The 23,301-nt window shown below is 40.6% G+C and overlaps 1 protein-coding gene across 1 annotated transcript in view; it reads left to right on the forward strand.

The window, feature by feature from the left end:
* Nucleotides 1-23,301, forward strand: part of SMS (spermine synthase) — a 44,833-nt gene that overhangs the window by 16,390 nt on the left and 5,142 nt on the right. The window contains exons 3-9 of the mRNA XM_061453265.1: nucleotides 7,823-7,916; nucleotides 8,875-8,939; nucleotides 11,438-11,613; nucleotides 15,196-15,350; nucleotides 16,262-16,351; nucleotides 17,207-17,321; nucleotides 17,821-17,900. Of these exons, the coding sequence (XP_061309249.1) occupies nucleotides 7,823-7,916; nucleotides 8,875-8,939; nucleotides 11,438-11,613; nucleotides 15,196-15,350; nucleotides 16,262-16,351; nucleotides 17,207-17,321; nucleotides 17,821-17,900 (775 nt within the window). The remainder of the gene's footprint in view (nucleotides 1-7,822; nucleotides 7,917-8,874; nucleotides 8,940-11,437; nucleotides 11,614-15,195; nucleotides 15,351-16,261; nucleotides 16,352-17,206; nucleotides 17,322-17,820; nucleotides 17,901-23,301) is intronic.

Below are 23,301 nucleotides of genomic sequence, written 5' to 3' on the forward strand. Positions count from 1 at the left end.
CAGCCAGGTTGGTGCTTGGATTTCTTCTTTAGGGCTACATCGAAGTTTGTCAGCTGGCAGGGTCTTGGGTTGGATTGTTCCAGAGTCCTTTTCCAAAAGGCAGCGTTGCTGAGGCTGCACAGTTTGGGCAGCTTACGCATTCACAGTTTTATCAAGTAATCAAGTAGCCTTTTTTCACATAAAACCCTCATGCCACACTCCAGGGCATGCACTGTGTACATTCAGCTTCAAAACAATTTCCTGGTGATTGCTGCAGAGCCCTTGCATCACTTCAGATGCTTTGATATTGCACTTTGTGGGTTAAGGAAGGAACCTCACTTACTGTCTTGGGGCCACAGGGATACCGTGGAGGCCACAGGGAGAGCTGGGGCTTAGTGATGTGAGAAAGGATGCGGCCTGTAGGTTTTTGGGGAATACTCATCTCCTTGAGCCTTCTGGGCTGAACACAACAAGTTTAGTGAAGTACCGATTCTCATCTGTTTAACCTTATATGCTGGACATGCCATTCATCTTTATAATTGACAGTCAGAAATATGGTAGAGAATACTGAGTTTCAGGAAAAAAAATTGGACTCAAAGATGCTCTAAACACTGGGGCAGACATGGGCTTCAGCACCGTTTTTTGCCTTGCCTCATTCATGGGGGCTGACTGACTTGCTGTGTCACTGTCCTTTTGACACCTGTTTTAGCAGGCAGGTGTAGTGGTCTCCCCTTCTTCCTGTACACATGCAGGTGCTGCAACCTTGTGTTCTTTCTTACCCTATATATACTGTGCTTCACTGCCTCCCTAATCCAGCTGTGAATAGACTCCACCAGCAGAAATATGGTTAACTGTTGAAAAGCTTTAGATGAGCTTGGTTTTAATTTCAAATTACTGTTGTCAGATTAATGTTAAAATGTGTACAAGTTGTGTCAGTTCAAAACTGCATTTGCTAATGGAGGCTCTGAATCCTTGCAAAATAAGTTCTCAAAGTTCTAATACAATACAGGTCTGGAAATAGTTGAGCTGTTAATAGAAGCTATCCAGGAAAGTATACTAAATATAATAAGGAATTGCAGTTTGTGATACAGCCTCAAGAACTGAAGAACAAAGAACAGGAGTGCGTGGAAGAGCTGAACGTTAAGAGAAGATTATTTGCTTTATAAGTGTCTGTTTTTTTTCTGGTGCAGTGTTAAATGTAAATTAATAAAGAATGGTTATTACTTTCTCTTGGTATATTCATTGGCATCTGAACTTCAGTGCATACTGGATTTATCTTCCCTGGAAATTACTCACGTTAGCTAGACAACTTTCTGTAAATTAAAGTATGTTTCTGTGCTTTGCCTTTCTTGTTAAACTCTGAATTTGGGAACAGTAGCATGTGCAGAACTTCCTGTGAGTTTTGGGATCTCAGCAGGTTTTATTTCTTGAGCTTTCAGGTCATTTAAACTGCATATACTTTAAGGCAGCCTTATAACTAGACTATTCCTGCTACTGTCAGTTGATGCCGTTTTGGTTAATTGATATGAGTAAGTGTGTGAACACCCAAAAGTCCAATAGACCAGACAGTTAACCCCTACAAAACAGCACCATTCCACCAGGTCATTCTTACTTGCCACTCTTCAACATACAGAGGATTTGATAAAAATTAAAAAGGGCTTTGGTTTAGTACTAGCAATTTTGTCTGCATTTTGAGACCTAATATATAAAGGTTTTTTTTTAATTAGCTTAACTTCCTATCTGGCACACATAGGAAGAAATACCAGGGCATGCAGACTTTTCCTTCCTTGCAAAACAGGGTGCTTCTGGAAATGAGGTAATTTGTATTAGAAGGTGGGGGTGGAAACATAAAGGAGAGTAGGTATGTCACCAGCAGTTTCCCAGGATGAAAGATGTGTGAATTGGCCCTGTATGCAAGTAGGGGGTTTGTGAGTGTGCACATACAAATGCCTCTTTAACCGGGTGACTGAGCCATTGCAAGACAAAGGTGTGCAGCTGATGTAATAAAATAGGTACTAATTCCAGGAAAAAGAAATGGTTGAGATGAGATAGTAATGTGTTGCTCAAGAGTGTCTACACTCGAAAGTCTGCAAAGGTAACCCCTATAGCCTGCAGGGTGCCCTGTGCTACAGATTATCAACAGCAGTGCCCACAATTTAACAAAACTTTGTCTCTGACAAAGATACTGGGTGAACAGCCCTGTGGAGGCCTGGGCTGTTAAACGAATTGGTTTTGATTTGGGGATTAATCCATGCTTTCCTGTTGTCATTGCCAAAGCAACGGCTCCCTGTTCTCCTTTGTCTGAAGCTAATCAAGCAAAAGTCACATGTGGCAACTCTACCTGGTCCATTTACTTTGTGATTTACTCTGACAAAGGACCTAATTGAGGGAAGTTCTGCTGAAAACATTTATTAATGGGGTTGTCAACCCAAGGCTCTAGAGCAGGGCAGGAAATGCCTCACTTGAGGCACTCAAGTCCCTGTCTGGGGCCATGTCCCTATTGGGGATGGATATGCTTTATTTGGCTTTCCAGCCCTGGTTGGAGAAGGAGCTCTGTCTCTTGAGTTTCAGGGCCCCATCAGTCTTGTTTCCTTGAGCTGTGTGTTTTCATATAACTTCCAGAATGTTTTCGGGGTCACCTGAAGCAGCCTGCTTTCACTGAAGTGTCATTCTAACTTAAACTGGACAGTTAAAAGTTCAGAATGTCTTATTTAATGTATGTGATGTGTATGTATATAATGTATACTTTGTGCAGTCATAGGGCCCATTGTATTTTAACAGATTAAAAAGAATAAAATCTAGGGTAAGGAAAAAAATGTTAAAGCCAGTCTTTGCAAATTGTTGGGCATCTTCTCAGCTAACATATATTCTAGTGGCATCGTTGCTTGTGGGCAAGTACTCTTGTTACATGCTGTATACAGCTATCAGATTTTTTTCTTGCTCCCTCTTTTATCATGTTCAACTTGAAAGGTCTTTAAAACACCAGAAAAATGAAACCTGAAATACCTGTTTTTACAGTGGAAGACTGTTACAGAGAAGCTTTGACCTCCCTTATCCATACATCCATTTTTAGCTTGTGTTTTGTGTCTGAATTCTTGTTTAGAGAATGTGTAATCCTACTGGCATTCACAGCAGTGCAAGATTTATCCAGTTGAAGCTGTCTTGTATGTCACTGAGATGATGAACATGTTAACACCATGAAGGGAGGGGTGTTTTTACTTTTCTGTGTTAGTCTGTTGCTAATCACTCGACAACCTAGTCAACATATTTTAAAGGAGCAGGATGAACATTCCTCAGCTCTTTGTTTCAGGCTGAAATGTACTAGTTTATTCAGGGAGTTACCTAGAGTGCAAATATGGGCTGAAGAATAGGAAGCAGTTGCTAGGAATCAGCAACAGTTTAGAACTGTGATAGCTTTCATTGATTTAGTTTCCCTATTTTGTAAAAAGAGAACAGGTATAATGGTATAGTGAAAAAATGGGGTTGCTTAATTCCTTAAGGTCCGTCTCTAATGAAGATGAAGAGCAATTTTTTCTTTTTATAAAAAAAAAAAGTGTGCTATGTTGAAATAATGCCATGTCAATAATTCTTTTTATATTTGGGATTTTCCCAGTATAAGCAGGTTCTCATTTCCTCCCTCATTGAGTAATTTGACAGGTGATGCTTTTATTGGCAAACTACTTTTCAAATCTTTGAACTATATTCTGTAGTGATTCAAAGTTAGTCTGTCAGCAGATAAAAGCTTTGGCAGGTGAAGGGGAGTTTGTAGGCACCTGTCTGCCTATACAATTTTATTCTTTGGGTATGGTGTGGGGGAAATAATTTTCCAAATAATTTTCAGCTGTGTGGGATTGCAGTGTTTCTTACTCAATGCAGGTAATTAAGGTAGAATCTACAGTTTGGCGTAGAATGTGTTGATCTCCGTGCTTCTGGCTCTTTTTGAACAGAGGATACTCATCCAAAACCTTTCTCAGAGTTACTTTCTGATTTGTGCAGTTGATATTTATTTCTTGATACCTGTTGTTCAGGTGGCAAGATGCACTACTAGAATTATGTGTAGCTGAGACTCCAAGCACAAAAAGCCTCAGTACTAACCTAGAAGATAGGTATGCAGGTGCAGCAGGAAGTGGGGTTTTGTCTCCTAATGGAGAGATGCTTTTATGATAAGTACATGAGAGCACACACCAAAGGTGTTGCAGGTGGTTTATTTTGAAATCGGGAACTAAATTTTTCAGTAAGGCAAGAGGCAGGAGGGAAGACTTTTGAAGAAGACTTCATTTATTTTTTTTTTTTCCCACTGCTTTTTTTCCCCCTCATTTTGATTTGTAATCTTTACTATATTTTCTTAGGTATAAATGGAAACTGTAGTATTGTGGTTCTTAAAAACCTTATTCAGATATTTGAAGAGCTGCTGCTAAGCCACATTCACATGCTTACTGCCAGACAAACAAATGTAAAGTAACAGAAGCCAGCACAGCCTTTTGCTCCCTGCTGATTGAAGCCAGTAAGTCTTTTGTGGTTCAGCCATGGCCTGCTGCTACTGCGTTAATGCTACTAGACCGGTCACTTTTTTGAATGTACACTTCTGCTGTTTGCTGTGTCTTTAAATCTTTACAGGCATTTTAGGTTATTTTGAGTGTTAATTTCCAACTGGGTGGCTTCACCAAGGTATAACCAACCTCTATTGCCTTCTTTAAGGATTTTGAGTTTCAGTCAAGGTTGTTCACCATAAATTGTCTGAGACTATTGGCCCAACACTCAGAACTTGAATTTTTGTCCCACTACAGTGCTCCAGGCTGGTGCCTCCTTTTCATCTCTACCCTCAGGTGTCAGGACCTTGCAGTTCTGGTAGAGGTAACAGTTTGAGATGAGTTCTGCAGTGTTACTGTCTCTGTACTGTAATGCTGCCATATCACTTACAGTAAGTCTGAAGTTTTGGGGTTGTACTTTTCAGAGCAATGCTCCTCTCTGCCTCCCATCCAAAAAAAAAAAAACAACCCCAAAACAATGGAGGTAACATCCCATACTGAGGAAGTATTTCATGCAGTCACAGGGGAAGTGAAAATAATGTCAGCTGTCAAATCTTATGACAGCTATGTGATTCTGTTAGAAATTTAAAACAGCTCCAGTCATGGGACCACCTGTTGTTTATTTGTGTTAACGGCAACTCCTGGAATACAAGAATAAACTGATAAAAAGTTTTTCTAACCCTGCAGATATTTCTGACACTGTGCCAGTTACTGGAGAACTTGAAAGTTCACAGTTGTTTCTAAGGAGCTGTGAATACTCATTTCTGTCTGTAGTGCCTCAGCTCTGAGGGCCTGCAGTAGGTCTGTGGACATCACTAGAAACATCCCTTTTCACTGTGAATGGTTGCATCCAAAACCTGGTGGAAGGACCAGTGCTTCCATCTAATGAGCACTGCTCTTTTGTCTTTCTTTAATAAACAAACCAAAGATATCTCCTGAAGTCTTATGATAATGCTGTTTGTTTCTGTGCTTATGCCTGGCTATTTTATTTTCCTTTCATGTTAGGCACAGTACACAGCACACCTTTCCTGACATGAAAATCACACGAACAAAATCCTAGTAGGACTTTTTCCAGAGCCGTCCTGTGCAGTAGCCATTCCCTCTATGCTGAGTGCCAAAAGGCTCTAGGAGAAGTGCACAATTTGAGTCCCTTTGATTCAGACAGATGTGTTTAAAACCTCTGAAGCCCCATATTGATGGGAGGGGGACTGGGAGTATGCCTTTTTATTATTACTTTTTAACGGTCCTACTTGTGTTTTATTAGTACTGCTGGGAACATCACCTTAAGCTGTAAGATGGTGTGGTCGCTATGCAAAGTATGAAGTGGCCCATATATCAAAGTACTGAACTGTGACAGTCAGCAGCAAGTGGGGTGCAGTATCCTAAAAGATGTAGGTGAAGTGTTTGCTGAAGTTCAGAAGAGCTTCCTCCTTTACTTTGGTTTTGTCAGGAGTGCAGTAGAATGAATTTGCTGATTCTCCCGAAACACTTTCTTATATAGCTTGTATGAGAGAAAGCTGCCTTGGAAATGCCATGAATTCTTTTAATTAGCTGACAAACTCAGTCTCTTAAGTCTCTTTTATCAATTGCCACTCTGTGTGGTAATTGATTAAAAGGGGGGGGGGATAAAAATCGTCTTTATTTACTTTTTGACTACTCTCTGTTCATCTTTTCATCAGGGTAAAATACTGTGTTTTGTTTTGTGCAGGAGTAATTTCCTAGTGCGGGGAGAATGCATATTTTAAGGCTTTTCTGTGGTTTCTCTTAATGCCCATAGGGAGCACAGATGTTTTGTAGTTCCTAATCAAAAATAGTTGTCGGGAGGACACCTAGTGGACAGTCGCTGGGTAGGTGTGGGGAGGGTCACTGTGCAATCTGCAGGTACTGGGGAGGGGGAAACAAAACACGATGTTCCTGTGGGTGTCTTGTTAGGAGAATCTTCCCTCCTTAAGGCGAGATCCATGTGTTAAGTCGTTTAGAAAGGCCGCGACTTCCCAGACTCATCTTTTGTAGAGAAGCGGGTGACATCCTAGCTTCTGTGAGCTGCTAAACACATCACAGCTACAGATCACTGCTGCCCAAAGCCAGCAAGAGTGTTTTTATTCTTGAATCACTTAGTCACTTTCACAGTGTGACCACTTTAGTTACTAAAAATTATGATTTTCAGATAACAACAGGATATTTAGTATTTTGTTTGACTGCAGCTGAGCATGTTTGCTTGTCAAGGTTCAACCACCACATAAAGATGGTGTTCATATTGAGACTGACAGTTTAGTCAGGGAGCTCTGCAAGTGACACAGAAAGGTGGGAATGGTGGGGAGATAAGAGGTCACTTAAACTTTTTGTTTCTACAGGGGCTGGGTTATGGTTTGCCTTTGAGGCTGAATGGGGTGATAAAAGCAGATAAGCAAAGAAAGGGGCATTCAAAGAACTGTATACAATTTTACCTGCAGTTTCTTTGTGTTGTACTAAGGAATTTCCATCCCCGAATACTCTGCTTGCTTTGCTCAGCTGTTCCAATCCTCTCTGCTCTCCTCTTTCAGTGTATACTTCCCCTCTCATCCATTTGTGTAGTCCCCTCATAGCCTTTCTGTTTCTTACTGTCTTCTTCCCTCCCTAGTATGGAAAGAATATCACTTCTGCTACTTTGTATTTTCTTGTGTCTATCCTCATAGTCCTTATCTTTTGTTTTTGTTTGTTGCAAGTTCTTGAAGGTCTTCTATTTGTCCAGCCAGCGCCTTGCATGGTGAAGCCATCCATGTTCTTTGATCTTTAAATGTTCCTGTAATACAATACATAGTAGGAGTTTTGTCTATCTTGCATCTGTATTCATCAGTGAAAGTTTGCTACTCCAATTTTTTTGCCAGTCAAAGTCATGGTTTGCTCCAGAGTGCTTACTGTTTCTCACTTAGAAATTTTTGTTGAGCTCTGAATGTGAACACTGTGTATAGTAGCTATAAAGTTAAAAACAAACAAAACCCCAAGGAGTGAGAAGGAAGGCAGAGGGAAGGAAAATGTTCAGCTGTTTTTATGAGGCTTGATTTCCATTAAAAATCAAAACCAACACAACTGAAGTAGCCTCATTTAAAGAGCTGCCTTGCTGCCTGCTGATTTTATTAGTTATGTAGTGACTGGTATGCTTTTTCAGCTTTGCTGCTTAGTGACTTGCATAGGAAGACTGGAGCTGGCCCTGCCAACAGTTACAGATGGCTGGAAAAAGAAACATGCATTCTGAATTTAATATAACCAGTTTCAGTCTGTCTTTACTCATTCTAAGTTTTAATAATAAATTAATATCTCTCTTTATTTTGTAGTTTTGCCAATTTGAGAATTCACCCTCATGGATTAGTGTTGGTGGATCTGCAGAGCTACAGTGATTATACAAAAGGAAGAGAGGAAGTTGATCAGGTATGAGTGATGCTTATCTTACTAGGTTTCTCAAACTGCATGGGGAGCCCCTTCAAGTTTGTCAAAGTATGTTTTGGTAAAAGATTTTTAAATATCAGGGTTAGTTCAAACCTAGTGCTTACAGATGAGTATAGAATCGTAGTTTTGGTTGGGAGTGACCTTCAGAAGTCATCTAGTCCAACCCCTCTGCAGTGAGCACGGACGTCTTTAACCAGATCAGATTGCCCAGAACCACATCCAGCCTGGCCCTGAATGTCTTCAGGGGTGGAGCATCCATCACATCTCTGGGCAACATGTCCCAGTATTTTACCACCCTCATTGTAAAGAATTTCATCCTCACTACCCATTTTGTAGTTGCATACACACATGAATGCACACATTCTATTTTGCATGTCCCAGGCCTTGTGTTGTTTGCTGTAAGAGTTGTAAAGACATAACCAGCCTTGGCTAGGGCTCAGGTCTCTTTGAGTACCCAGGGTAGTGCAGCAGAGGTGATCCTCAATCTGTAACCTGGTGAAATGGAATTTTTTTTTTTCTCTCTAATCTGACAGATTGGGAGCCTCTATACAGTAACTTCTTCCCCATGCAGAAAAATGATTTCATCTTCCCTGATATGAAGGCTCCAGAAATTGGACATTGCAAGGGAATAGGCCACTGCTTTGACAGGAATGTAACTTACAGGGTTCTCATGTTCCTTGTTTGGCTGTGCCTGAAAGATCTGGCTATGTTATCCTGGACAGGAACTAATAGCGGTGATGACAGCTGCTACAGTATGCACATTCTTGCTAGTACCAAGGCTAAGGTGACCAGCTAGTTATTCGTAGGCTTCTACTGTTGCATTTGAAAGTTTCAGTATAGGTGCTCCTATTTATTGCCTTCCAAGTAGCCTAATTTAACAGATACTTTATATCAAATGATTGCCTATAATTTCCACCTTTTGTTTGGTATTTTTTTTCAGCTTCTAAACAAAGTAGAAGAGAGAATGAAAGAATTGTTTCATGGTAACATAAAAAGGGTGAAACGGTAAGTTCAGACATCTACTTCTGTATGTGGCTTGTCTACATAGTTGCTAAAGATAATCAAATTACGCTTTCTTGTACTGCGATGAATAGCCTGGATTATGTATTCATGCATATGCGGTTTTCCCCCCAATACTTTAAAATTGTTTTATTGAAGAATTGAAGATCATGTGAGGTTTTTCATATTGGTAAGCTTCATCTTCAGTATTGTTGCTTTAGGCAAGGAGTATTTCTTTAATTTGCTGCAGTGGTTGCATGAAATGGTGGGAGAAAATGGAATCTGGAAGTGCGTGCAGACTACTCTGGAAGTCCTGGAGAGCAAGGGTGTCAGGGGGATAGGCCAGGGCATGAACCATACCTGTTAGGCCACATCCCATAGCTTGTGGACAAGGTGAGCAGGGCTGGTGATGGTGGCCAGGGTCAGCCTCAGCCCTGTGACTGCCAGGCTGGGCTGTAGTATTGAGGCACCTCTGAGACTGAGGTAGTGGGTGTCAAGGACTGGTGAAATACTTGGGCAGGTATGGACAGAGCTGCACTGTAGCTTGGGCAGGGACCAGGAGTGAGGGCAGGAGCTAAAACAAAGCTCAAACATAGGGAGAAGGCCCTTCCCTGTTAAGGTTTCCCACAGCTCTTTCTCTGAAAAGCTCTGTCCCTGCTGTGGCTTTTGGTGCTGGCCCTGGGCACTTGTGGCAAAAATGCCAGCGGAACCTCTGTGCTTCAGGGCCCTGCCAAGAAGATAGAAATATTTTAACTAAAGGAGGGAGGGAGGCTTTTGCAAGCCTTCTGTCATTTTGGTTGACTTTGAATACAAGGTTATACACTGAACTGTACGGGTGCTTATTGTGATTTGTTGCCTGCTGCTGAAACAGCATTCGTTCATGCTGGAGTTTCCCAGGTATCTGGAAGAACACAGTTCATGTTGGTGTCTTCCTGATGAGTGGCAGTGACTGGCAACTCAAAGCCAAAGAGCACTTACTGAAGGCATGCACTTGCTGGAAGGTGTAGGAGGTGCTTTAAAGAAGTGGAAGTACTTTAAGAAAAGTAAAAAGCAGTGTAAAATCAACATATTCTATAAAGCAAAGGAGCAAACTACGGAATGGGAAAACTGCGAAGCAATACTACAGTAGAAGGTTATCTAAAGGTTGTACAAGACCACAAGTGAAGTGGTAGTGATTTGAAAAGTAATTACACACAGAAAACATTCAAGGTGTAATATAGTTGTGTGTAAAAGAAAGGTAGTTGTCTTGCTTTTTTTGTACTGGTAAATCCTCACTTGGCGCACAGTCTGCAAATATATGTGTATATTGGGGAGAAGCACACTCTCTGAGAGCATTTTAATACTGAAATACGATATTGAGAGTTTGTGGAATCCCTATGATAGGAACTTGTTAAAAATGGATCAGGAAAAAGGTCTGCCTGAAGTGATCTACATAAATTTGGTTACCTTGGTATAGGAAGATGAACCTCCTACAGCAACGGATCTGGTATGGATCTTGTCACACACCCGTCAAAGTAAATGTCTTTGCATCCTTCTCGTGTTAGCTTCACACATGCAGCTGCCCTAGGATTAATACTGCTGGGGAAGTTGTTCCTGCCTTTTAACTGTTTTGATGTAGTGAATAGATGGTCTTGTTCGCACCATGTGCTGCCATCTGGCGGCTCAGTGAGGGTAAAAGATATTTCTGGAATGCTCACGGAGAATCACTGGTGAATTTAAAACAGTCTTGTCTGTCTGGTCTTCTGCTATACCCTCCTGGGTGGGGAAAGAAGGTTTTTAACTTTGAAGTGTGTGAGGAAATCTCATTAGCTCTGTACCTGCACGTTTTGCTTGAAATGGAATGCGATCATTTTGATCATTCACTGCCACTTAAAATATAGCTTGTCCTTACAGGTGAAGTAGTGATTTGGAAAAAGATACCTCTATATAGAATTTAAAACAATCTATGCAGGTGCTTGAACTGCTTTTTAAAAGTAACATAACTGTCAGCTGATACCAGGGTTTGTGCTAACAAACTGCAGGGTGGCCTGGCTCAGTTTGAAACACTGTAGTAGTTCACTTTTTGTGTTTGTGTATGTATTTAATATGTATCTCAGTACAACTTTTGAAGGGTGAGGTCCACTAACCCAAAGAAATGGTGTTCCTAGCTGAGCTGAAGATGGGAAGAGATTTTTGTCATGTTTTTTTGTCTGAAGTCTGCTTTTGTATTTTTCGAGTTCTAGCCATGTTTTGTAAATATCCTCTCTTAAGGGTAGAGAGGTTCATGTACATATTATAGAAGTTGTACATGAAGAAGAACCATGTAATATTTCATCAGTGCCTTAACAAGTTATGTATATATAACATATGGCTGGTAGGCTTATCTGTTGAGTGTTAAATATTGCAAGTTTTCTTAGATCCCTCTTTTAAGTATTTATTATGGTGAATCCACAGTATGTTTAGAGGGTTTTTTTTTAATAAACATTCTTAAATGTTTTGTAACACTTTTTCTTATTTCTGTCTAGATTGCCAGCCATTTTGAGGGGAGGTGTCATTGACAGATACTGGCCCACAGCTGATGGGCGCCTGGTGGAGTACGACATAGATGAAGTTGTTTATGATGAAGATTCACCCTTTCAAAATATTAAAATCCTGCATTCAAAACAGTTTGGGAATATTCTTATCCTCAGTGGGGATGTCAGTATGTATCATCTCATTTCAGGATCTTCTGTGTGAAAATGTAGCAAGCGTTGTTTTCTATCTCGCAATGGGACAGTTTTAATAGATTACTAGCAGTCATGGTTCTGATGCTGGAAGCTACATTCATACAATCATAGAATAGTTAGGGTTGGAAAGGACCTTAAGATCACCCCTGCCATGGGCAGGGACGCATGCATGTACCCTCATATATGTTCCACTATATAAAGTAAAATGTTTCTCTGTATACAGCATTTTAATTAGAAAATCTGAGCAATGTAAAATCTAGAATACAAAAAAAATTTCCGAAGTTGTTATGAGTGTAGAAGTCAGTGTTGTCTGGGAGAGCTTACTCTACTCCTTGCATTTGAGCTTTTACTTGTTTGTTGCACGTCCAACCTCTTGAGGGCTTCTCCTTGACAGTAAAATAAGCTACTTTGTCAGCCTTCAAAATACAGTGGAATTCTAAAGAAATAGAAGTAGGAGCTGGGAGGCAGGTGTGTCTGTACTGCTGTTCCCTTGGTTCTCTAGAGGAATTACTTGCTTGGTGAGGCACAGGACAGCTGTATCTTAAACCATTTAGCTGCTTTGTAGGTGAACATCATCTGACTTTGTCTCCTTCAAAATGCTCAGTTGAACTCTTAAGTTAATGAGAAGAATAACCCTACCTTATGAGATTGTCTGTATATGTGGCACTCTGTGTCTGCCCGGCTTTGTAAGTTTGAAAGTGAGCTTGGGAGAAGCTGCTATTCTTTTAAACTAAGTAAGAATGCAGCTTGTTAGAAAATCTAGACATCAAGGAGGGGTATGCTTTGTGAAATCTCTCAGGACTTACATTGAAAAGTACTGACTGATGTAAATGAGGCATGTTGCCGTCTAGGGATAGAATACCTACTTTCAGTCTAATGGCAGAGTAATTAAGAAATTTGACTATAGCTTTTCAAAATCATCAGAAATACCTCTAACTGTTCATTTAACTTTCTGCAACTCTCGGGGCTTTCTGTGCAGATGGCAGTTGAAAAGTATTACTGAATTTCATTAGCAAGGTGTTTTCTGATCCAGTTAGAATTGTATTTGAAATCGCCAAACTAGGCATTCCATACTTCTAGCCAGAAACTTTTATCAGTTTCATATGGAGATGAGGTTTTGGAAGCTATCGGGAGAACTGGCTACACAGGCTTTGGAGAAGGCTGAGGTTCTGAATGACTTCTTTGTCTCAGTCTTCACTGGCAAAGGCTCTGACCGCACCACCCAAGTCTTGGAAGGCAGATGCAGGGACTGTGAGAATGAAGACCTTGGGCCCACTGTGGGAGAATATCTGGTTTGAGACCATCTTAAAAACCTGAATGTACGCAAGTCCATGGGACCTGATGAAATCCATCTGTGGGTCCTGAAGGAGCTGGTGAATGAAGTTGCTAAGCCACTGTCCATCATATTTGCAAAAGTTCCCAATGACTGGAAAAAGGGAAATATAACCCCCATTTTCAAGAAGGGGAAAATGGATGACCCGGGGAATTACAGACCAGTCAGTCTCACCTCTGTGCCTGGCAAAATCTTGGAGCAGATTCTCCTGGAAGGCATGCTAAGGCACATGAAAAAAAGCAAGGTGGTTGGTGACAGCCAGCATGGCTTCACTAAGGGGAAATCCTGCCTGATCAATTTGATGGCCTTCTATGATGGGGCTACAGAACTGATGGACAGGGGCAGAGCAGTTGATGTCATCTACCTGGACTTGTGCAAAGCGTTAGACACTGTCCCACACAGCATCCGTCTCTCTAAATTGGGGAGACATCAATTTGATGGGTGGACTACTCAATGGATAAAGAACTGGCTGGATGGCCACACGCAAAGAATTGTGGTCAATGGCTCAATGTCCGTCTGGAGACCAGTAACGAGTGGTGTCCCTCAGGGATCGGTGTTGGGACCGGTCTTGTTCAACATCTTTGTCGCTGACATGGACAGTGGGATTGAGTGCGCCCTCAGCAAGTTTGCCGATGACACCAAGCTGTGTGGTTCGGCTGATACCCTGGAGGGAAGGAATGCCATCCAGAGGGACCTCCTCATGCTTGTGAGGTGGGCTGATGCCAACCTCATGAAGTTTAACCATGCCAAGTGCAAGGTCCTACACCTGGGTCGGAGCAATCCCAGGCACAGCTACAGGTTGGGCAGAGAAGAGATTCAGAGCAGCCCTGCAGAGAAGGACTTGGGGGTGCTGGTCGATGAGAAAATGAACATGAGCCGGCAGCGTGTGCTTGCAGCCCAGAAAGCCAACCGTATCCTGGGCTGCATCAAAAGGAGCGTGACCAGCAGGTCGAAGGAGGTGATCCTGCCCCTCTACTCTGCTCTCATGAGACCTCACTTGGAGAACTGTGTGCAGTTCTGGTGTCCTCAACATAAACAGGACATGGAACTGTTGGAACAAGTCCAGAGGAGGGCCACGAGGATGATCAGGGGACTGGAGCACCTCCCGTATGAAGACAGGCTGAGGAAGTTGGGGCTGTTCAGCCTGGAGAAGAAAAGGCTGCGTGGAGACCTCATAGCAGCCTTTCAGTATCTGAAGGGGGCCTATAGGGATGCTGGGGAGGGACTCTTCATTAGGGACTGTAGTGATAGGACAAGGGGTAACAGGTTCAAACTTAAACAGGGGAAGTTTAGATTAGATATAAGGAGGAAATTCTTTCCTGTCATGGTGGTGAGGCACTGGAATGGATTGCCCAGGGAGGTTGTGAATGCTCCATCCGTGGCAGTGTTCAAGGCCAGGTTGGACAAAGCCTTGGGTGGTGTGGTTTAGTGGGAGGTGTGCCTGCGCGTGGCAGGGGGATTGGAACTTGATGATCTTAAGGTTCTTTCCAACCCTAACTATTCTGTGATTCTATTAATGTTGTCACAGTGCTCCTTACAGAAAGGGAAGTATGCCATTATTTATTTACCTTCCATCGGATTTTAATATGCTGCTTTGTGTCATTTTGTTATTGTACACTTACAAGCAAGTGCTGATTGCCAGCCAGAATGATAGAGTATTCCGTGATGTGCTGCTGCACAAAGCTTTGCCCTTGTAGCTCAGATGTGTTATTACAGCTTTGGAACATTATTGCCTGCTTTGGAGCTAATAAAGAGTAAGTCGGCTAGAAAGCTGGCTTCAGGGCTTTTCAGCAGTTATGTGTTAAGTCATACTTCTGTGTAGGGGTCTACTGGGGTGCATCTAGGTTGCTCTTTTTAGTTGGCATCCAGAGTGTACTTTCAAAAATCTCATGATTTGTTTCTTGCAGCACTAGTCCTAGGTAAAAACTCACTGAAGTATCAAGTGTGGATTAATGTCTGAAATGCTGACAGTTTTGCTCTACAGCTTTTTCTCTTGCCACTCAGTACTTCCTAATGTGAAGGGGCTCTTGTTGGGTTTGTCCTAATATCAATGCTGTGTGGGATTTTGAGGAGGATCTTACTAGCTTTGCTAAATCACCAACCTCTCTTACCTCAACTGTCTCTGGGAGCTAGGTTGTTTCTGTAGGTGCTCTTATTTTGGTCTTTATTGTACTAATTATTGGGAATTAAAGATGTAATGTTTCTGTCCAACTCTTTCATCCAGATCTGGCTGAGAGTGACCTGGCATACACTCAAGCCATAATGGGCAGCGGAAAGGAAGACTACACTGGGAAAGAAGTGCTAATCCTAGGAGGTGGTGATGGAGGTATATTATATGAGATAGTCAAACTGAAGCCAAAGATGGTTACTATGGTAGAGATATCCTTTGACAAATGACTGATCGCTGTTTTCAACATTTTCAGCCTGCATTTTCTGCTGATGCCCTAGCATTGAGCACAGTTAACTGTCAGGTTCTGATTTTCATGAGGAGATAGGATTTAAAATGAAATTTCTTTTTGTCAGCTTAGAGAGGCCCAGCAACTACATATTTGTACATCATTATGTAACCCATTCTTTCAGGTTCTCAATCCATACTATAACTCTTGGAATAGCAATTTACATAGAACTGGAAAGGAGCATTTATGTCATCAGACTGATAGTTTCTCTGATAACAGAAGACAGGTCTGTCAAGTCTGGTGTTTCAACTGAATTCTGCTTTCTTGGGTTCTTCTGTTTTTCTAAAGAATGCTATAAAAAAAATTAACCTAGAAGAAAAAAAGTAATGTCAGGACTCGGTGAACTGTGTTGGTGGCAGAATGACCTACTCTTGCCCTGTCTTAAACATACTGATACGAATCAGGTATTCAACATTCTGTAGTTCAAATAGTTTGTAATATAAACCACTGTTAGCCATATGATCACCCTAGGTTTTGGGATCCCCTTGTTAGAAACTAAAAAGAGTTCGTTTGCAAATATAGGTTAAAGTCTTAACTTAGTTTAGCTTTATGGGTTTTTTAAATACACCATCCTGTTCACATTTCAAGCTTTCACAGTAATGGTAGCCTAAAGCATCAGAAATAGTGGTTAAAAACAAAAAATAAGCATTCCTAAGCCTGTAACTGAATCTGGAGGTGAATACATAAGGTTGGCTCTTCCAATATGTATACCAGGATACACATCTTACTCTTATTCCTTTGAATGTCATCTTTTTTGAGAATTTATTTCCGAAGAAGTAGAAACTGCTACCTGTATTATTTCTGGAATGTAGAATGCCTTAACCAACTTCAAACATTGACCAAATGGTGATCGACGGGTGTAAAAAATACATGCGTAAAACATGTGGAGATGTCTTAGACAATCTGAATGGAGAGTGCTATCAGGTAATGTTTTTGTTTTCCTTCATTAGAAGTGATACTTAAAATACAGTTGCACCTAGCCTTGAAGACTGCTATGGTAAAGTTTTGGGGAAAAGTTTTCTGATTTTTCTTAATTCTGGGAAGGATTTCCTCCTTTGGAAATAAGTATTGTTGTCAAAATATTGTAACTCTATTTTCAAACTCTCTTAAAAATAATTATATATAGCTTTTAAGGAATTTGAAATGGGAGCCTGTTTATTGCTGTGCTTACAAATAAAGAGGAAGTAACAGTAAGGATGCAGTGTTAAACATCATTCCTTAAACTGATGAAAAGATAGAAAAATGCATGTGTAAGTTAGTTGTCCTGTGCTCTTGAGAATATCTGAATTTGTATGTAAGTGCTTTATCTGACAGACACTACAAACTAGTCTGAGTGTAACCTGAGATCTTCACAGGAAATCTTTTTTTTTTTTTCATTACTGCTCTCATACTTATTTACAGATGTGAGCTAAGAAAAGGCACGCAGCAGATTAACAGAGAAGTAACATGGTACTACACATGTGGCCCTTCATACAAATACCTTATTTTATGTCAGGGGACTGCTAATTGTTGTTACCGTTTGGTAAACAGAACAGCGGTCACCCAGCGATCAGTGACAGGGCTAGGAAAATGAGTCCTTTATTGCCAATGTTGTCATTGTTGTAATTCCTGCAACTGCGATTCCTTTTTATATCAGAAGTTGAAAATTGTGCCTAAAATTAAATGCATTATTTAACTATGTACTTTTGCCCTCCTCTTAATTCCTGTGACTCCACATTTGTTCCTTTTAACTTGTCAGTTTTAGAGTATTTTGAGGACCACAGTATTTCATTCTTACAGGTTCTGATTGAAGACTGTATTCCCGTATTGAAGAGGTATGCCAAAGAAGGAAGGATGTTTGATTATGTAATTAATGATCTGACAGCTGTTCCAATCTCCACATCTCCAGAAGAAGGTTAATCTTCTAATTTATTTTCTTAAACTCTGAGGCTTTTCCATGTTTCTGGCCTTCTGCTGTGTCATAGTTGGCAGCTTGCAGCAAAAACACTTGATTCTTGCCTTTTTTAATAGCAAATCTGAGAGGCAAAGAATGATAGTAACACATCTCTTCTTCATGACTTTTTCTTGAATGTTAAGAAAAAACTAGCAAGTGACTAGGTCTTTTTTAAACTCATATATGAACTCATGTAACTCTTGAAGTATTTGGGAAGTTCATGCTCCAGTAAATTTGGAAGCATCTGGAAAATTACTGTTAAGAAAAACATATACTTCTACCATCATTGCCGTTGTGTGGGGGTTTTAACTGTTCTTTTTCTTGTTGGTTTAAGTTTGGTTTGGTTTTTAAGATATAGGATAGCTACTTTTTAAACAGTAGATACATTGTGAGTCTTGAATATGTAATAGGGAACAAGTCCATAATGTTCTGTTCTGTTTTAAATCATACTCTCTTGCAGATTCCACGTGGGAATTTCTGCGGTTGATTCTTGACCTCTCAATGAAGGTCCTGAAACAAGATGGAAAATACTTCACACAGGTATGAACCTGGATGTAATAGATACACAGCAATATCTTTTTACAATCTGTATGTTTCAGGTGTGTGTATATATATTAAAAAAAAGGCTACTAGCTGGCTTTCTACTTTTAACCATTCATTGGGCTTTGTCTGACTGACTTGTCTTTTTTCATCATTTCAGCTGAATTTGCAGTGCTTATGTCTTTGAATTGAAAAGCATAATTTCAAGAATCAGCTGGGCATACTACAGAATATTTTAGCTGTAAGCAGTTCTTGGAAAAGGAGAACAGATGTACTTTATGAACAGCTACAAGGATTTTAGGCAATCATTTCTGGTTGTAGAGTGTAAGACATGAAAATTTGTCATCCATAAAGGTGTAAGAATTTGAAATAGGTGCAATGGGATGAGAAAATTAGTCATTTGGGAGTAAGTACTCTCTCTTTTTTTTTTGTGCTGAAAAGGCAAAATTATTATTGAGGCAAACATACCATTTTTTGGTATATCTACTGATACATTACCCAGCCCATTTGGTTCTTGTAGCTTCTTCCCAGTTGGGCCTGATTTGAAAACAAAAAGAGAAAAACCCTCAGAACTTACGAGTTTGATAATAGGAAAAATAAATTTTTAGGTGTGCTTTAAATAAAATCAGCTGTCTACAACTTCCTTTAAGTTTTGCATTAAACTAGTTGAAACTGAATATCTGGAGGATTGGGTGAAACAGAGGTTAAAACATGACCACTACCGACTTTCATAGCTGAGATTAGTCACACACTGGAAACTCATAAATGGTTTTGAATTCTCTGATGTTGTTAGCTGTTAAATGTCAGGGGCTTTTACTTCTCTGTGTTAACACTGGGAATTTAAGTTGCTTTTGTTCCAGCTGTCCCATCGCTCCTACCCTCACCATCCCTCTCCCCTCCTCCTTCCCAGCTTTCTTGAAGTGTAAAGTGTTACATGGTCATCAAGAAAAGCAGCTGGGGGGGGAATGTCCACCAATCTGTTAGAGCCTGACCTTTGTGATGATGGGGAACTGTCTCATAGGAGAGAAGCTGCAGGAGTCATTGTCCTGCTGGCTACTGCCCAGTAGCTACAGTTACCGCTTCTGCCTTGGCATTATGTTGTGTAGATGTTTGAAACGTCTGTAGTTTATAGCCTTTCCTCTGATAGTTCTGCTTGCAGGGATTACCTTGTGCATCTTGTGAGAATGTAATTTATTACAGTGCTCAAGAAATGCTTTACCCAAAAGTGGGTTTCTGTTCACAGAATGCCAGCCTTTCACTTGCTGTATTGCTGCCTGACTTTCTAAATGCCACCACTGGAGAAAAATAAATGAAAATGCTCATCACCTCTTTTTTGAGCTCTGCACAAGTTTTGGAAAATGTTCTTTTTAGCACACGAATTGGCAGCAGGCAGGGTTTAGAGCTGTCTAACTCCAGGTAGATATAATTTATCTGAAATTACCAAAATAATTACTTTTTTGGCATGTTACTCTGACGCAGGTAGTTGTTCCTCGGAATGACCTGGTGATCCTCAGTCTATGAATGCTAATGCAGAATATACTTTCACCACTAGGTGGAGACTGGTAACTAATATTGCCTGGCAGTTTAGAGAGTTTCTGCCTGTGAAAGGCTCTTCAGATTCTTTATTCGTATTCCTGGGGAATGCAGGAACGTATGTGGCCGGTTTTAGGATTGAAGGAGGGACTTTTAGCTTGTTTCACCACTGGAAAGATAGAAAGGGCAGTTTTATGGGTCTTACTTTTTGCTGCTATGAGTCTGTACTTACATATATTGTGGGGGAAAAACCTTCATACTTGCTCTGTATAGCCACAGATAGTAATCACAGTGAGCAACAATTTGCTTGTATAAATAGCAGCCTTGCTTCTCATGCCTGTGCTTTTTTAGCATGTGATCCATATTGAGTCTTGTAGCCTACACAGGACCTGGACAGAGGGGTGACCTTTAGGGCCCTTATCCTGCAGAACTTTAAGCCCTGTCTATAAGTTTAAGACTTGAGTCTTAAAGTCTATGAGTTTAAGACTTACTTTGCTTGTGAAAACTTACTGTTGAACATAATACCACTATTCTGATGCTTAAGGGTCACATGACTTGCTATATTTCTTTTCTTCCTTCTCCTTCTGAAGCTGGTGCTTTCAAGTGTTTAGTAATGTTATATAGGTCTGGGTCTGTGAGGTGCTCAGTGCTGCCTTCTGCAAGGGGGGCAGTTACGGGTTTCCAACCATCGCAGGGAAGAAAAGGGAGTCAGTGAGGATGTAAGGACTTGATGTATCCCAAGGTCTTATTTCAACTCTGTTGGACCTTCTAAAAGCCAGTATGATCTTTAGATTGCTCAAGTGATTTTTTTTTTTTTTTTTAACTTAAATGGAATATGTGTAAGCTTAGATACTATACTAGGGTGATACATTTGTGGCTTTTTTCTGAACTGTCACCATCCTGCACCTTTAAAGTAGCACATGAATATTGTCCCAACAGCTGTGAAACTGTGCTTTATAAGCTGCAGAGTCCAGTGGTCATGTTGTCTCTGTCAGTGGATTGTATGTAGCTAGGGAAATGCCTTTTTCTATGCTCAGTTTTTGCTCTGCTGATCTGATCTTTTGAGGTTGAGCAGGCTATCATTTTTAGCCTGTTTATGAAGCGGAACCTTTAAAAATATCTGTGAACAGGAATTTGCTACTTCCTAGTCTGGGTCATCCAGCCCAGACAGGATAGAAACAGTCTCAGGCCATTCATGGGTTTGGGTTCCAGTAAACAGCACTGACCACTGGTGCAGGGGATCAGATGTCTCCCACGGGCACATGCAGCCCTTCACCACGTTGTCACTTCCTGGCTGCCCTCTAATACAGCATGGCCCTGCCCTGTGAATGTCCAGACTACTATTGTTCCATAGTTATGCTCCCTTTTTTGGCTGCTGCGTGGGTTTTCTAATTAGCATGTACTTCCAAAGAGGGACCAGGGTTCTCCTTGACTGCAGTGTAAAAGGAGGGAGGAAGAATGGATACAGGTCCCTGTGTGATCCTGCGTGATTTCTTGCCAATTTGGGACTCTAAGGGACAGGCTTTTCATTTCCTTGTGTTACTGAGAGTTTAGTTTTAAATTGACTGACCGTATAAGCAAGGCCTTATCAATACAAATTGACTAATCTCAAAGTTTTAAACTACCTCAGATACTTTTGTGAGAGAGATGCTTGTTAAGGAGAATAAAATTATTCTTATCTGTCAAGATTCTTGACATGGAACAAAGATTAAGGGGAGGCAGGCAGAGGAGTTTGTAGTGGCTTGTTTATGTTGAAAATTGACTGAACAGTGGGGGAGAAAAGTCTGATTTTTGTTTATTTCCCTTTGAAAAAAAAATGTAATTGGTAAGTCATCAGTTTTAAACCTTACTAAATACTGTTCAGTATTTGTCATTGTTTGAGTATATAGTGGCTGTTTAGAACAAAACATGTATTGGTCAAGAGAGGTGATTCTCCCCTTTCTTTCATGAGACCCTACCTGGAGTATTGCATCCAGCTCTTGCAGCCCCCAACGCAAGAGAGATGTGGAGCTGCTCAAGGAAGTCCAGAGCAGAGCCATGAAAATGATCAGAGGGCTGGAGCACCTTTTCTATGAAGACAGGCTGAGAAGAACCAGAGTTATTCAGCCTGGATAAGAGAAGGCTCCAGGGAGGCCTTATAGCAGCCTTCCAGTATGTAAAGGGGCCTAGAAGAAATGTGGAGAGGGGCCCTTTGCAAGGGCATGTAGTAACAAGTAAAGTGGAAATGGCTTTAAACTGAAAGAGGATAGGTTCAGGTTGGATACTGGGAAGAAATTCTTCACTATGAGGGTGGTGAGGCACTGTCACAGGTTGTCCAGAGAAGCTGTGGTTGCCCCATCCCTGGCAGTGTTCAAGGCCAGGTTGGGTGGGGCTTTGAGCAAGCTGATCTAGTCCTGAAGGTGTTCCTGCCCGTAGCATGGGGGTTGGGACTAGATGATCTTTAAGGTCCCTTCCAACCCAAACCATTCTGTGATTCTGCTGCTCTATCACGTAACTGTTTTCATGAGGTGGGTGGTTAAAGTTAACATAGGTTATCTGACTGGTCACTATTGCATTCTGGGTTTGGTTCCGTGTCATATTTTGGTGATACAGGAACATCTGTGTGTGATTGACATCCTTGTCAACACTGTAGGTACCTTTAGGTAAGATCTTGATTTGGAGTTTGGAGTTTGTGTGTTTGAAAAATAAAAACTGCTTATTGGCATGCTCATTGTTACTGTAATTAGTTTTCCATGCTGCAGTGATTTGTTGCTGGAAATAGGGGAAAGGATGAAACACTGAAGTGATAAGCTGGGAAACTGTAGATACTTTTATTTCATTGTGTATCCCATTAAATTTCTTCTGTAATAGTGGTATGCACCATAAATTACCTAGCAGTGCTTTCTATTTATGACTCAAATTATACACACAGGTTGTTTTTTAGTTTTCTTTTGCATTCAGTCTGATGTCGAAACAAAATTATATGTTTGGTAAAGGGTGGCTGAACCAAATAACTGCTATAGTCCCCTGGATAATAGCAAGTTACTAAACAAGTACTACAGCAGTCTGTTCATTGTTGTGCTTCGTGCAGTTGTGCTCAGTTAGTGTTCATCTCTCAACTTCTTACAAACCACTTTTGTTTTCTGACACCCAAAACTAACTATGATATATTAAAAAGCATACCATCTTCCTTTAACAAATAAACAAGTACACGTTTGTTTGTGAAATGACCAAAATGATAATAAAATGCATGTTCTATGCAAGTTCTTTTGAGAACTTTCAAAAATATGAGAAGTTTTTTTTTTTTTTTTTAGAGATGCTATGTAAAGGAGTTTTCCACTTGTGAAAACTTGAGCACAATGCAAAAAATTCATTGTGAGGAACAGTAATAGACTAAAGTCTCTTCTTGCTTCCTCTAGAAATGTTTTAAATACAATGTGGAAAAAAATCCTATCAATAAAAAGAAGGTGGGGAAAAAAATACAGTTTAAATACTGAAGTCAGAATGTGTATTATATGCTTTGTTTCTAGTTATCATCTGATACCATGTGAAGAAAGTATAGGTGGAGCTATTCAGACATACTGATTTCAGATAATATACAACATGTAGAGTTATTTTTAAGAGCACATGTAGTAGTTGTTGGCCAGACTCATCTTAGTTCCTTGCTTTGTGAAAATTAACTTTCAGTTGTGTGCACTTCATTATTTTAAGGCCATTTTTCAAGTCTGAGAGCACTGAAAAGCAGTAGAACACAGCTTTCTTAAGAACCGTTCTCTTGGAGTTGAAAGCTTCACAGCGTGTTAGCAGAGCAGTGCTCATATGTGAAACATAGGTAGTGCAGACATTTTGGAAGTGTTGAATAAATCCTTTGTTCCTTTGGTCCTATAGG

Source organism: Pezoporus flaviventris, unplaced genomic scaffold (genome assembly GCF_033815535.1).
Source record: "Pezoporus flaviventris isolate CSIRO_AGI_PZ_B2104156 unplaced genomic scaffold, CSIRO_AGI_Pfla_v1 ptg000015l, whole genome shotgun sequence".
Lineage (NCBI taxonomy): Eukaryota > Metazoa > Chordata > Aves > Psittaciformes > Psittacidae > Pezoporus > Pezoporus flaviventris.